The 16,419-nt window shown below is 42.3% G+C and overlaps 1 protein-coding gene across 1 annotated transcript; it reads left to right on the top strand.

Moving 5' to 3' along the window:
• The first annotated feature begins 1,261 nt into the window (after positions 1-1,261).
• AMMECR1L (AMMECR1 like) lies at positions 1,262-15,018 on the top strand. Its single transcript, XM_005425075.3, has 6 exons — positions 1,262-2,165; positions 7,300-7,410; positions 7,889-8,003; positions 8,730-8,820; positions 9,791-9,887; positions 11,637-15,018. The coding sequence occupies exons 1-6, from the start codon at positions 1,759-1,761 to the stop codon at positions 11,746-11,748; spliced, it is 933 nt and encodes a 310-aa protein (XP_005425132.1). The 5' UTR covers positions 1,262-1,758; the 3' UTR covers positions 11,749-15,018.
• The last annotated feature ends 1,401 nt before the right edge of the window (positions 15,019-16,419 follow it).

Raw genomic sequence — 16,419 nt, 5'->3', positions numbered from 1 at the left:
GCCCGCCCGCGGGGCGCTCCGGGAAGCGGGGCTGGAGCCGAACGGCCGCCTTTGTTAGGCCCCTGCTGCAGAGGAGGGGAGAAGAGAGGGAAGCTCCCCCTGCCCCTGCCACGTCTCCGATCTTGAATCAAGTGTTGTGCTCCAGATAAATAAATAATGATTTATCTTCCCCATTGCGGCTGAGCCGTCCGTGGTAACTGGGGAAGGCTCATAAGGCTCAGCACCCTCAAAGAGCCAGAGCGGGTTACTTTTAATAGGCAGTGAAGAATTTACACCGTCGCTTTGTCAAAGTTATGCTTTTCTTCTGCCTGGTTTCCTTCCTCTTTGTTTTGGTTTTTTTAAAATTTTATTATATTGCAAAAGTAGAGCTCAAAGAAAAAAATATCATTTTCCTTCGGTCATGTAAATTGTTCCTTATGGTCTTTCTAAAACCTTGAGGTGAGGATTCCTAAGCAGAGCAAGCACTGCGGGCATGCAAGGTGCACCTCTCAACACCCTTCCCATCAGTTCTGGTTCAGTTCAGAGTCCTGTGACTCCTGCTGTGACCGATGAAACTTCATGAACAAAGTTTACTGTCTTTGCACGTGCAGAGGAGGGAGGGAGTTGTCACAACCTGAATTTCAGTGCGTGTCATCCTTCACCCCCCAGCACAGTTTGTGCTCTCAGCTTGGGAGGGTTGGAGGGCTGCTCTGGTGGTCACAGCAGTTCCCTGGTGCTGCTGAGGGCTGAGTGTGACTTCAGTCCCCCGTGGTGTTCCCTGTGTCTCACGTGCTTGTGCTTTGAGCCCCATTTGACAGCCTGGTTTTCTCTCCCCTGTATGTTCAGATCTCACGGTGATGTTGGTGTTTAAGCTCCTGCCACTGACCTGTAATCCTTGCCTATCATGTTTGTTCATCTCTGTCTGCACAGCCTTTCCTCCCTGTGTTTGTTCCGCCCCTTCTTGTGCTGCATGAGCTAATATTCTCATCTTTGCAGGCAAAACACTGCTCTGGGTTGTTGGGTTTTTTTATACCATGCCTGTTTCCTGCTATTATCACTTTCTGTGCTGGCTTCAGCTCTTCCTGTCGTGCACATCTTGCCTGTACCCCCTACATGTTTATTTGGGAGCTGTATTCGTTCACCCAGTCCCAGAAAGTAAATGCAGATTCCAGTCTGTGGTCTGGAAAATAGTCTGTAGTTTAGAAAATGGTGGTTTCAGTGCTTTTAGCTCCTCTTTGATGTTGCCAGTGCTAAATCAAGGGCAACACCCCTGGGAGTCCAGCCCCAAAGGTGTCATTTTGGGCTGCTGTCACTCTCTCTCTCAGGAACAGGGAAGGGAAATGCACTTTCTTGCCACTGGTGCAGGCATTGACTGAGGAGGAATGGCTGAGCAGGAAAAGTAGTAGATAGGGTTTATCTGTAGTCCCAAGTCTTTTTTCCTTCTGTTTTCCCACAGTTTTGTTCTTTTTATGGGAAGTCTGGTGACAGTTTTTTGTGATGAGCCACCTATTAAAGTGTTCAATACCTTGGAAAGTGTGATTGCATGCAGGTTGTGTCCATACTCTCCCAATCTATGTGTGAAAACACCCATTCTGCTGAGCTGCCTTTACTGCTGTGCTTGGTCCCGTGCTTTGGAGGGTTTTCTTCCTCTGTTTTAGCAGAAGCAAGGAAGCAGCTGTTGGTTTTCCACCTGTAACTCTTTGTGTAATGCTTTTCCCCCCTCCCCACCCCTCCGTGCCAGGGTTCTGCAGTGCTCCAGGCAGCGAGTTTTGAAGCAGGATGGGAAAAAGACGCTGTGTTCCTCCACTTGAGCCCAAGCTGGCAGCTGGCTGTTGTGGGGTGAAGAAGCCCAAGTTGTCTGGGAGTGGAACGCACAGTCATGGGAATCAGACCACAACTGCACCAAGCTCCAGTTCAGGTCCTCTTCAGAACCACCAGCATACAGATGGGAATAATGGAAGGGAGAACGTATCTGACTTGACTTTGGGCCCAGGAAATTCCCCAATTACTCGAATGAATCCCACTTCAGGAGCTCTGAGCCCACTTACTCGGCCCAATGGAACTGCCAACAGCACCAAGAACCTGGTGGTGACAGCAGAGATGTGCTGCTACTGCTTTGATGTACTCTACTGTCATCTCTACGGGTTCCCTCAGCCACGGCTTCCTCGATTTACCAATGACCCCTAGTGAGTACAGCCCTGGGGGGAGCAAAGCTGGGAAACAGCTTCCAGAGCTGGGGTGTGGTTGGGGAAGGGTGAAGGGTTTCCTTTGGGAGTGGGAAGATGGGTGTGCAGGGAGAAAGGGGGCACTCTGCTCCTTGCTTTGTCTGCTGGGAACAAAAAGATGCACTGTGAGTGCACAAAAGATTAAAGTGCTGTTCGTTGGTGGAGGTGAGTGAGCTTTTAAGAGTGTCCTTCGAGACAGAAAGTGCTTAGCTCTACAGAGAGCTAGGCCAAGTGTGAAGAGGTGTGGTGCATCTTCAGCCCACAGTCTGGTGTGTTCCATGAGGCACTGTGTTCTTTGTGGAGGAGTGCAAACCCACTTCATGGTAATGTTCTGGTAAAGTTTGCCCCCTTCTTTGTGAGTAGATTCCTCTGTAAAAATGAACTGAGTAGTGCCACCTACAAAATTGTACTAGAAAACCAGTTAAATAACGTCATTAATTTGAAGAAGCTCCAGCTTCTAATGTGAGACACTGACTTGGAGAGGGGAAAAGACTTCCTTCTGCCAAGCAAACAGAAGTTGAAGTTGGAACAAGTTTCCAGCTCATTCTGAAACAAATGTTGGGCTGGTGAGGGTTGGACAAGGACACTCAAGGAAGTTTTCAGCTGTCCAAGTGAATGGGTTTAGCAGGGAGGGGAATCTAAAAATTACCAGTTATAGAAGATGTGTTAGGGAGATTGCCTAGCTAGTGCTATGTGGGGAGAAATCTTAGAATCATTTAGGTTGGAAAAACCTTTGAGTCCAACCATGAGGCCAGCACTGCCAAGAGAGTTAACTTTCAAGGACGGTACCAAGGTTAGGAGGAAAGGAGATGTGTATGAGCAGAAGTGAGGAGAAGGATTTATGAAGCTGTTTCACTTTGGTGAGATTTAACTAATGCTTGTCTGAAGGCTGACTGTGTAGGTGTGGAAATGTTAATGCTGTTAAAATGTTTGTTAAAAGAATTATATGGGAAAGATCAGTGACAGATGGACCTTCTGACACTCCTCCGGGGCCTCCTCCAGAACAATAGATAAAATAAAAAGTTGCTGACATCCTTAATTTAAGCTAATGAATTTTAAATTGATGTAAAGAACAATGGCTTAAACAGGTCAAGGACTTCCTTTCTGTGTAGTCAGTGTCTGCCCACCTTTCTGCTGTCAGGGTGGATGTAGGTTGTGCTTCCTTGCAGTTATTATTCCAGCTGGATTATGGATACATGTTCTGAATGCTGCTGCAGAGTAAGCTGTTTAATGCTGTAAATACAAATGGACACAGAAATGCTCTGGACTGGGATATCAAACAGTTCTAGGGACTCCCCAGGCTGAAACATTTCTGGTATTGATACCTACAGAGTGGGCTCCCTTTAGCACATTTGGTGTCAGTCTGCTCGCTGTTTGTCACTCAGGGTGCAAAGGGTTATTTGCTGTTGCTCTGTTAAGCCGGTAAGAGAGATGGTTTTATAGAGCTGCATTCTTTTGGTGTCAGAGGAGATTTCTGGCTGGATTTTCTTGCTTTTTCTGTTGACTAGTATAAAAAGGATGTCCTTTGGGAAATAGCAGCTGGTTGAAATTTTATGCCCAGATTTGAAAAGTTAAAAGTTGTTCACTGGTTATTTCAGTGCTCATGATTAAAGTCTTTTAGATTAGCACACCAACAAAGCATAACCAGCCCTTCCCTTCTCTTCCTCTGTCAGCAAATGCTTACCTGGATTTTCTTGTGTTTCAGCATTTATTCTGTTGCTCCCAGGAAATGGATGTACTCCAGGGTACATGGGGCTTGCTCTCTTGGAGAGCAGCACACAAGGAAGAACTGCCCCACTTGAGATAGTCTAGTAATGAACTTTAAGCCAAATGTTATCAAATACAAGAGTAAGCAAAGTGAAAATACAGAAATAATTTTCATTGTGGCCTTTTGTGACATAATTAATGTCAATGTAAGAGATCTTTGGACAAAACAAAGGTTTATACCAGGAGTCTGGACAGACAGAGAAGAGACTGTTGATTGAATAGAAAGAAGCACAGCCTGTTCTTAGACTGGTTTTAAACTGGTGCTGAACTTCATAGTAAAGCTGAAAACAGGTGTTAAGGTCAGGATTTGGCATAAACAGTGTAATAACATGCAAGTTACAGGGTTATGGATTGAAAACCACATGAATTTCAGTCACCAGCCTGGGGGGATATGCACATGGACACCACTCTTGATGGGAATTACAGAGCTGGTAGACACCTGAAGTAAAGTTCCTTTATTCCAGTGTTAGCAGTGAGGGTCACACATCAATGGGGAGATGGTGGCATTGCAAGCCTTGTAGTTATGTCTGAATTAACTTGGCAAAGGAAGGAAATATCCCCTTTATTATTCAGGTTACTGCAAGTAATTACAGTTTGGAACCTATGCAAGTAGTTGATTGGTTACTTTTTCCACTTTTGTACTTCAGTCTCATTTTTTAATAGTTGGTATTACAAACTGGTGCTAGAACTATACTATGGAAGTTTCTAGCTGCCATACAAGACAAATAATAGGATACTTGCATCATAAGATCTGTTCTGTAACAAGTTTTTCCCTAGTACAAGCTAAAGCCTGATTCAAACAAACTGTGTTTTTCTACTTTAAAATTCCCTTTGTAGTTGCAATTGATGAAGCTAATTTTTAGTTGCTGTTAGTTTTAGTTCCTCTCAGCCTAAAAACCGTCATCAAACATATATAAAGTGGGATGTTGTGGCTGGGGAAGGAACAGTTGACATAATCTGCTGAGGATATGGCTGCAAAGTACCAGTAAATGCTCTTGGGTGAACATGGACAAAAGATTGTTGTGACTTTTCTCAGTACATCTGGGAAATAACACTTTTCAAGGAGGGGCTCTGGAACAATGGCCTTATTGTCAGCTGCACCTGCAATTTGCTGAGTGCATTTATTCTTCAGAGACAGAAACATCATCTTCTCTGCAGTGAAAATAGTGAAATTTTATCTATGTGTGCAGAATCATATCTTTTTTTATGCCTCAGTTGTTCTGACCACAATGAAAAATGGTTTTAAATGTGCTTTAAGGTATTTTAAAATATACAGCCTTCTGAATGCAATTATCCTCTCCCTTCTGATAATGTCTCTTCTATTATAGATGCATAATGCTGTGCTGCAGCTCAGTGCAAAGATGGGTTCTGGGATTTTTTCCCTTTGGAAGGGGAAAGAGATAAATTGAAAATGTGAACCTGCAATTTGAATTAAAGGGGAATTTACTTAGATTTGTATTCTGTGACTGATGGTTTTTATGTTCTCCCTTGCCTTTTCTCTTTGGGCTGAGTGTAACATGGACTGAGCAGTACTTTCAAAATTTTTATTAGATTAGGGTAAATTTCCACTGAACTTGTGACAGTAGCATTTCTCCGAGATCTCCTATGTAAGTTTAGTGTCTTTTTTTTTTATGTTTTCTAATGTATTTTCTTACACTCTTTTTCTGTTTGCTCCTTCAACATATAATAGATGAAAATGTAGAAAAATTATATCCTCTAAGTGCTTTGAAGTGTTACTGGAAAACTAGAACAGCAAGTCCTCTGTCTTGGTCAAGCCAGCCAGGAGGTTGTTGTTGGGTGTGGAAGGATGTTTCCACTTCCTCTGTGGGCAAAGTCCTTCACAATTATCACTCAAGGGCTAATTGCTCTTTTGGGCTGTACTTTTGCTGTTGGTCACAGCTGGTATCTAGATCCTGAATGATGAATTTATGCTGTGATGGGTTTAATTCCATTGTTGCTCTGAGGAACCTCACTGGGCATTGATTTATTACTACAGTTTAAATGATGTTCTCACTACTTAGACTTAAGAAGTTCTGTTGCTGTGTTTGAGAAATCATCCACACTCCCTGCTGGATTTGTTGTCTGAACAGAACATCTTAGTATTTTTGTAAGATTTGCTGCAGAGGTGCATTGCTCACAAAAGCTTCAAGAGTTTGAGGAAAGTAAATGTCTGAGCTATGTTGTCAAATCAGTCTTGATGGTTCAAATCTCCTGTCAATGTTTTTTTAATCTCAGAAAATCATATGCTATCATGTTACTTAAAGTTCAGTAGAAATCCAGAGACTGATGTCTTGCATTTAGTTCTCTGAACAAGGCACAGAATCACTCATCCTGTTGTTGTAATTAGGTCAGCATTATCAGTTGCCTTACAGAATTTTGCAGATGTTTGGACATTCTTGTAGAGCTGCAGCCACCACTGTCCTTTTAGTGCTTCTCTCTACAGCTCTTTGCAATTTCACTCACTCTGGTAGAAGTTAATTTTTCTGTATTTAATGTTCACAGTCATCTTTACCTGTTTACCTCTTCGTAGAGCTCTGTTATTCTGAAGTTGTTATTCTTTAAGGCCAAATCAGGAGGTGTAGTTTAACAGCTTGAAATGAGCCTGCTGAGTTTGAGAATCTACTGTTGTGCCTGTAAATTTGTGATGGTAGACAGGAAAGTGGAAACCCAGGTGATGTTTGAGTAGGAACAATAGTGTTTTAGATATGTGTTCAACAGGAGAAAATGTGTGTAAATACAAATCAAATGTAAGGGAAGCAAAAGATGTGGACATAAACTGCTTGAGCCTTAGGGATGGACCCAGAAGTCAGACCCTCATGGAAATAACAGGGAAAAAAATTTTGAGTTATTTTCATTCCTTAAAAAGCCAAAAAGAAAAGCTTTTATTGAAAGTCTGATTTATAGAAGTGGTAGTATAAAGAACTAACTTGCATCATGTATATTAATTTCTGTATGACCTATGCTGGAAACTAGTGGGGCTACAAAGTGAAGCCAATACTGACAGGTAATCAGTGGCATCAAGTAACCATTTCAGTCATTAGAAGACAGCAGAGTCTGGCTAGGAAGGTGTCTGTGGAGGATTCCCAGAGTCCTGCTGGGGAGGATGGAGTGTGCTGACAAGGTGGAGGGAAGTGCTGGGGCTTGCATGTGGGGGGTGAGGGCATGAAGTTTTGTTCTTGCTAGATAGCAGGTGAGCAAGCCTGCCTGCTGGGGTTTACTGCAGGGACAGAAAGCAAAGGCATGGGGCTCTTCATACCTTGGCTGTCTCCCCTTAGCAACCAAATATCTGTAGAGGCTGGAGGGTTTGTTTCTTTTTTTGCCTTTTCAGTCCACTCTTTGTGACGTGGAAGACGGGGCGAGACAAGCGGCTTCGTGGCTGCATCGGGACCTTTTCAGCCATGAATCTTCACTCAGGACTCAGGGAATACACATTAACCAGGTAACTGTCAAAAATGAAATAAATATGAAATGAATATGAAATTAGTTCATTCACTGAAGATCTGTAAGGATTCGAGGTTAGGATGTTGGATCAGCTTAGTTCAGTGTAATATGCTTCATAATAAAATAAACCTGAGTGTCTGAGAGTTACAGTGAGGTGATGTAGGATGTAGTGGAACATCTTTGCAAAAGGTGAGTTGCAGTTGGCATTTTAAGGCTACTGTCAAATCTATCTTGCATACCTACAGTTTTGACATCCATAGCACGTAATTTCTCTCAGCCTGCAGTAGGCATTGGACAGCATCAGGAAGCTTGCTACTGGTATTACAGTTCATTAGATTAGGGAGAGATGCAAATCACTTTCTCTGCAGTAGCAGAGGAGCATGTTTCATGCAGGCATAATCAAAAGGGGGATAACTGAGCATCTGACACTTTATTTTGGTGCTTGTATTGGGTGATGTATCTTCTGTTCCCTTTAGTGCACTTAAGGACAGCCGATTTCCCCCCCTGACCCGCGAGGAGCTGCCCAAACTCTTCTGCTCTGTCTCCCTCCTCACTAACTTTGAGGATGCCAGTGACTACCTGGACTGGGAGGTGAGAACAGGTGCATTTGGAACTCTGCATCACTCTCTCGTTCCATTCGGGTTCGGGTTAGTACATGGTGATGTATCTCCTTCCTTACAGGGGTGTATGGGGCTAGAAGAGTCTGGGAATAGAAGAAATGGGGCTGGAAAACTAGAAGGAAGGAAGGAAGAAGATGGCCAACAATATGCTTTTGGTTGGGGGGGATCTGAATGGTAATAAGAGAAACATTAAAGTGGTTCGTGGACTTGGCCCAATAGGAAATGGGTGTAAATACTTGTGTAAAAACCTGGGAGGTATTTTGGTGGTGTGGACAGGAGCTGGAAATAAAAAGTAGTTAAGACCAAAGGTATGAATGGTTTTTAGGACATTGCACATTGAAGTGTATTTCATTCAAGAATAATATATATATGGACTTCATAGTCAGGTAATTTTAGGCTTCATTCTTGCATGCATAGATTTTTTCTCTCTTGCCTGACACCAAGAGATGGAAAACTGACAAGACTTAGCTCAGGAGAAGTGACAGGGCCACTGGTGAGGCTTGTTTGGGAAGGGTGGCTGAGAGCTCCTTGTGAGACCTGCCAGGCAAGAGCAGAGAGTGGGGAAAAGAATGACCTTACCCAGGCAAAAGCCAAACTGTGCAGAGAGAGAGATGCACAGAGTTGTGGGAATGACAACTGAGTCACGGGCTCAGTGCTAGCAAACACCTCTTATCTGGCTGTTCATTTCCATCTATAGGTTGGAATCCATGGGATCAGAATAGAGTTCATCAATGAGAAAGGTGTCAAACGCACAGCCACGTATTTACCTGAGGTTGCTAAGGAACAAGGTGGGTTTGAGATGGCAGCCAAACATGTCTACACATCGTGTCACAGAATTGGGTAACAATCTGTCAGTTTGGGGCTTGGAATACAATGCTGTCCTCACAGTGGTGCCATGGAACCACCAGGCTTAATCTGGACGACTGACACCTGATACAGTTGGTGCTGGGTTTTCATCTGGCCTGTCTCTCATCCCATATCTTTGCATAGCTCTGTTTTAGTGTCAGAATGTTTTAGGGCTGAAGAAATAGAGGATCTCAAAGTATGGATCTTCCAGCTTCATTCAGCATTGCATCTTTCCTCTTCTATGTTTCTCCCACCAACTAGGATAACTGCACGCTGCACAGCACCAACAGGAGAGTCACTTTCCTCCTCATTCTTGCCAAAGTAGCATCCTCCAGAGGAGGGCTAGAAACACAGCCCCTCTGGAGCACACTTCCCACTCAAATAGAGTAGTGGTCACCATGGTAACTGCTCAAAATATTGCCTCCTCCTTTCCTCCACCTAGCAGAGTGGAGTGGTCGCATCCTCCTGACTCTGGGGCAAAAGACTAAGGTAGGAATTTTAACTCTCATCTCTCACATAGCAGTGCACTGTGCAATCACTACAGCATCAATCCCAATTTGTCTGTGTAAAGAGATTAGTATTATCTTCTTTTCAAGGCAGCTAAGTGGCACATGATGAAAAAATTCGGGGTCCCTGCAGCAGTAGCAAGGCACAGACCTTTATAAGAAGACATGGAATGGAAAATGGAACTGCTCTTTCATAGACCAGCTCCAGTATGAGTTTAAAGGAGTAGGCATGTGCAGATAGTGTGCGTGCATCAGGCCATGTATGTCCAGCTCAACACTAGGATTTCTGAAGCTCAGAGTTTCCTGTTAGTTGTTTGTTTTTCTAGAGTCCTTTTAAGGCATCTCTTGTGGTTTTGAAATATTTTTTTTATATTGAAAAATTTGCCTGGCTTCTATTTTTCAATAGACTGGGATCAGATCCAGACCATAGACTCCTTACTCAGGAAAGGTGGCTTTAAGGCTCCCATTACCAATGATTTTAGGAAAACAATTAAACTTACCAGGTAAGCAGATGTATTTGTTGTCTTTTAATTTTACTTTATAGTGTTTTCTGCGTGATTTAAAATATTTGTGCTTGATGTAAATCTTTATGCTTCTTTCAGAGGAGATGTAGTGCGAAAGACCAAACCACAAATGCCATGTGTTAGGCATGTAATGCACGTGGAATTAAGCACAATGTGTTTGGTCCATGCAGGATCAAAATTGGCATTTTTCTAAGTGTCACTGGTTTTAATATTTCTATATACATGAAAGATCAGAAGCAGAACCTTTGAGAGTTGAAAAGGTTGATATTTTTTTTGGCATCTTTTCAATGAACTTCCTTTTCTCAGTGTGCTCATCTGTGAATGTAGCTATTACTAGGTGACACCTGTCTTGAAACCAAACCACACTCAATTTGGCTGGTTTTCAGAATGTGCTCACTTTTCTATATCCCCAGCTGTCCTATTGGTTTCTGCCCTCTTTATGTTAGTAAAAATTGGGACTTTCTGGTTTTCTATAGAAACACTAAATTATCAGGTCATTCTTTACCTCTAGAGAAATTAGGTGAGTGTGCAGGGTTTTCTTTAACAGGAGGTGACAGGCTGAAGGTTTTCATTAAAATCTCATGTAATGTGATCTTAGGGCAACTCACTACCACTTTGTAGCTGGCTGTTGTTTAGCATGCTTTAGAAGAACTTGGAAAACTCCAGTCTCTCCAAAGGAACTTCACATTTTGTGAATTCTGATTGTACAACATGGACTAAGTAATTTGTGTGCTATAATAAACCTCTCTTCACCCACCTCTCCATTTCTTTCACTACCTTTTCAAATGTGGAGATAACCACAAAGGTAAACAATACTGAAATACTGATTATTTAATCACTGTAGTTAAATCTTCTTCCAGCAAATTTTTAATGCAATTTGTGGATAAAAAAGAATACAAACCAATCATTTATTTTCTGTATGCTACTTCAGGCATCCCTTTAATTATCATCACCTTGATCAGGACACATCTTTTGGGACCCTGGAGCTAATTCAAGCTCACATACCAGTGGGTTATTCATACCAGTGGGTTCCTCTTGGTCATCACTGGCTGTGAGCTGGAGAGGAGTCTGGGGTGAATGTTTTATGTTGAGTCCCTCCACTGTTGCATTCACATTTTCTGAAAAATCCCTTCACCCAGGATTTTTTCTCCTGGGAAGCTGAGAAGCCTCAGAGAAAAATGAAAACAATTCTTATCTCATTTTCTTCTCCTCTGTTTTGCTCATGTGGAATGTATTTGGAGATTGTTTACCCACAGGTGATTGTTTCATTGGATTCTGGTGTGAGTTCTTTTGACTCATTGGCCAATCAGTGCCGGTTTTGTGTATTTGTGGGCTGACAATAACATCTGTCTTGTATGTTGCCCACCTAATTATTTGACTTAACAAACTAACCTATAGTGGGATTGGTATCCAGCAGTGGGAATATGATTTGAATACAAACCTTCTGAAGACAGATGAGCCAAATATTAGTTCAGTAGCTGTGTTGAGACTCTGGAAAGAGTCACGAGTTTTCATTATTATCTTTTTAGCATTCAGTAAGTATCCTTTCTGTATTCTTTAGTATAGTTTAGTATAGCATTCTTTAATATAGTATAGTATCATAAAATAATAAATTAGCCTTCTGAGAGCATGGAGTCAGACTCATCATTCCTTCCTTTGTTGGTGGTAACGCAGATCCGACGCTCCACGTTGCACAGCCTGACGTTGTGTTTCTGCCTGTTCCCGCAGGTACCGCAGTGAGAAGGTGACAATCAGTTATGCAGAGTACATGGCCTCCCGCCAGCATTGTTTCCAGAATGGCACCCTTCATGCCCCCCCCCTCTACAATCATTACTCCTGACACACGGCTGCATGACCAGTCCCACTCCCCAGTTGCTGCCAACGGCTATGAAATCATCGGGGCAGACGCCTCCTCTTCCTGGTCCAGTTACTTCTATTACTGCACCATTTTATGATGCTAGCTTCCGTTGCCAAGTCTGCCTTCCCACTGACCTGGGGGGAGGGTGAGAGCGTGACAGGACTTCAGGGGCCCAAGCCTTATCTCAGCCTTCCCTCCCAGCGGGGGTTCAGTTGGATTGGGGCTCCATGCCTACGAACTGTCGTCAGGTGCAGAAGACCTTTAGGAGTGAAAGTGCTGCTTCGGACTGATCTGTTCCTGGGTGTTACTGACGCTCTGGAAACTGGAGTTGTTTGTTATGGAAGCCCCCCAGATCAAGTAGGAGCATTCCCCTGGCAGCCTGGGCAACGGAGTCCAACAAAACATTTTTTAGGTTCTTTTTAATTTTTTTTTAACCTCTGGTATCTGTTGTGTACTGAGAGCTGATTGCAGTCCCCACGCATCACAGGCGGACATCATGATATTGGGGAGGGTTGAACATCTGGATAGCACCCCATCCTCATGGACAGAAAATATGTGAAAAATGAATCCATTATTTAAATAAACCCTTGAAGGCTTTAAGGCTCAGATCCTTGGTAGGTTGGATTCTTGATGATGAAGCCTGCTGTGAAATACAATGCTGTTTTGCCTGTAAGAGCGACATGGCACGTGCTGTGTACGCAGAGGAAAGCATCCTCGAGTGTCCTTGGACAGTCTTTGTTTTGACCAAATTTTGTTTCCCAATATTTGTAAGACATAGGATTAGGGCTGGGGAGGGGTTTGCAGAGCATTGGCTGTAGTTGTACAAGTGAGACCAGTGACAGAAATTTGTTTTCATTTAAGCTAACAGTCTTGGGGACCTTCCTTTTGATAGAACAGCCACTTTGGCCGGTATGACTGCTGATCTTAGGGGCTGTGGGTGTTGCAGTTTATTCCAGGCCTATGGAATGGTGCTGTTCAGTTTTGCTGGTAAGATTTATCTTACTCAGCTTAGTCATTGCCACATGCAGGCAGTGAGTGGGGAAATCTGTATTACCCAAACAGCATGAAACTCATGTGCATTCTGTATTTCTTCTCCCATGGTGGTTGATGATCACAAGGAATACTGTTTGCTGAAAGGAAGTTATCAGTTGTATTCTGCAGTATCATTGAGGGATGTCATAAACTGTAAATTATGACACCCTTTCAATGAGATAACTGGACTTCAGAATGCAATTTGGGGTAGGGTTGGTTGGTTGGTTTTCCAAGCTTCTGGAGGGTCACTAATGATTGGGGAAGAGAACATGAGTGCATAGCAGAGTCATGGCTGTTTAGTTGCACACATCTTCTGAGCCTGCTCGTGTGTTGTAATTGGCTGGTGTTTGAAGCCTGAAATTATGCTGTGGTGTGGCAGGGAATAGGGCTGGTAGGAAGCTGAGAACTGCAGGGTGCTGCTCCTGGTCCTAAGGAAGCAAGGCACAACTTGTGCCATTTTGCTTCATGTTGGTGTATGGAGGAGAGAGATGTGAGGGAGACTCCTCTGGATAACGGTGCAATATTGACCCAGCTTTCCTTCTGTATTGGGGTCATTCCTACAAATTGCCACTTTTCCCTTGTGATGTTGTTGGAAAGAATTGAAGATGAAAGGATTGTTTCGTGACTTCCTGCTGCTGAGAATAAATGAGTCTCGTTACAAACCACTCCAGTTTGTAGTTGCTCCCCCAGGTGCCGTGTAGTGATGGGGGAGGGTGGGGTCAGCTCCAGGCATACCACTCACCTTTTCAGCTGTCAAACAGTATGATACATAGGGCTACACTCATTACTGTTCAAGTGTTCTATGTTAGAATTTAATTTCTAAAAGGTTTAAAACAAGGCAAAAAAATGGTGCTAAAACTTCACCCCTGAGCACGCTCGGTGAGACTGGTCATGCAGGCATACAGTGCCAGGCTTTTCAACTATACTGTTTCTTTTTCAGGTGTTTGCCCTGTTCTGTGTCTTCAACAGTGTATAGTGTTTTCCTGATTTCAGTTTCTTTGACTAGGGGATGACTAAAGGGTGGGGTGGGGAGGGTTAGTTGTCATTTTTTTAAAGAACAGAATTTTAGGATTGAGTAACTTGGTTGGTTTAAGCCTGAAGTGGGACGGGTGGTTTGGGACTGGGCAAGTCTTGTCCTCTCCCACTTCTATTTCCCCACTCAGTCTGTTTAAAAAAACACAAACAAAACATAAATGCCTCTAAATATGTACTGTGTTCTTGTCTTGTTGCAGTGAGAAGAGAAGCTGGCAGATCAGAAACACTGGTCTGCTGCCTAAGGAACAGACCCTCTCAGCTTTAGTCCCATAAGGGTCCAGCTATAAAATCAGTTGAAAACTGTGTCAGTAGCTAAGTCAGCTCAGAGAAATGTATGACAAGGACAGGTGGTCTCAGGAAATAATCCCGTTTCTAGATCATTACATGGCAGCTATGCATAAGGATGAAAGAGATGAAGTGGGCACAAACTGTAGTTTGAATTTCCTCAAGATGGAGACAACCAAAATCAGTGGCCAATTGATGTGAGATTTTCTCTGTGTTTGCTTGGCTAGGACAGCTGGTTAGAACTACTCCTCAAAGCAACTGTTACCTGGTTTGATCTGGATTATCTCATCCTTAGAAGCAAGTGCCTTTTGGTCTAGAAGGGCTTATTCTCATGACAACCACAACTGATAAATAATCTCACTGCAATGATGAAATGTCTTTGTTTTATGGTAACTACAGGAGAATGTCTTTGATCACTGGAGTCTGTCAGTGTTGAAATGTTTCCACTGTGAGGTTCTTAATTTTTTTTTTCATGTTGTTCAACAGTCAATCTCAACTGAAGCCATTTCGGTTTGGGAATGTTATATGGTCAAAATATCACATATCTACAATTTATCAGAACAAAAAAAAATCTGTAAGGAAATCTAAGAGTTCATTTTAACCTTTGCACAGAATAATTTGTTTTCATAGTACATTAACAAACCTCTGCAGTCTTCACTGACTATTAGTGCTGTTTTCTGTTTGTATTCAGAAACTACGTGTTGTTTTGTTGGGGTTTTTTTTGGTTAATTTATTTCCTTAAAGCAGGAGACCTCTTTTGACCTACAGTGCAGAGACGTCAGACCAATTCTTTATATTACACTTGGTTGCCTCCTACCTATATAATAATTTCTGAGTGTAAATAATTGAACTCTATCCTCTAATGAAGTATTGTAGAGAATAAATCATAATGGATAAAGATTATTTGTACTGTCCTCTTTATATGAGTTCCCACAGCCTTTATGGGGGATAAGATGAAATTGTTCTCATCTACAGAGACAGGCAATATATTACATCTATGAATAGCAAACCTGTAAATTGCACCACAGATTCAAAACCAGGGAAGTTGCCAGAGTGGGATCACAGCTGTCTGGAAACACACCAATGATCAAACAGGCTCACCACAAGAAAGCAAGGGAAAATAGTAGGAAAATTGAAACCAAATATTAAATATATTTTGTAAATAATGGCATAGCGGTGTCTTTGTATCCTGAAATAATGTTTGCTCGACGATAACTTTCTCTCAGTTGTCATGATGGTGAAATGTATAAAGTACATACTTACAGTGTACTGTAAATCTTTCTGAAACTCAAAATTGTTCTTTTGGGGTTTTGTCTTCTAAAATGAACTGAGAACAAATTGTCTACACTTTAGGGCTATAGTCTTCAGGTGATATAAAAACCTTATTTCAGAGGAATAAAACACCCATCTTTCTAGATTCTTACTATTTTAATGTTTGCTTTGAGACAGAATTAACTGAATTGTAGAATTTTAATTCTACAATTCTACGATTTGAATTTTATCTCTTACATGTTTTTTCCATACATTTTCAGATAATTGTTAACATTTTATCCATGGGAGCTGTATAGTTAGAGATGCTACATTTTCTGCTTGTGGCTCTTGGGAAGGGCAGCCCTGGATGTCAAAGAACAGTCATAAAAAACTATAAAAACCACCAACCAAACCAAGGGGGAGGGTAGTTTTGACTTAAATATGCCTGAGAAGCTCATATAGCACAGAACAGCTACAAAGCAAAAACCTGTTTTCAGGTGCTGGTGCTAGGAAGGCTAGAAAGTCAAACCCTTAGGCAATGTGAGCTGGGTGCTGTGACTAATGTGATTTCCAGGTGAATTTCAGCTGCATTTCTTTGTGAATTCTGAGTTACCCATATTCTTGCTATCCCAGGGGAATTACCAAGTGTGTTCTCTCTGCTTTGTTGGCAGGAATACAGTGGCTTAATTTGTGTATTTTAGTGTCATATACTTTTCCTACTTGATTTTTTTTGGTTTCCTATTGAATCAGACATAAAATCTTTGCCTGCTGTCTTTCATCAGAGGTTCTTCCATGCCCATTGCATTCTGTGACCACAGGAAAACTCAGCAGCTCACAGGGAGGATGAGGCCAGGTAGAAGGGTGTGCATGTGACTGCACACTGAAATAGGTCAATCCAGGCTAAATATAAACCAGGAGAATTCTCCTGGAATCAGTTTCTTCTGTTGTTACTTCTGTTTGAAATAAGAAACAAAATGAATTTGTCATTTAGCACCAAACCAAATTACAGAAAGCTTAGCAGAAACTTCTAGAGGGTACTTCAAAGGAAGA

This window comes from Geospiza fortis, unplaced genomic scaffold (assembly GCF_000277835.1).
Source record: "Geospiza fortis unplaced genomic scaffold, GeoFor_1.0 scaffold118, whole genome shotgun sequence".
Taxonomy (NCBI): domain Eukaryota; kingdom Metazoa; phylum Chordata; class Aves; order Passeriformes; family Thraupidae; genus Geospiza; species Geospiza fortis.
Note: the sequence above shows the minus strand (reverse complement) of the source record. Positions and strands in the feature narration are given on the sequence as shown.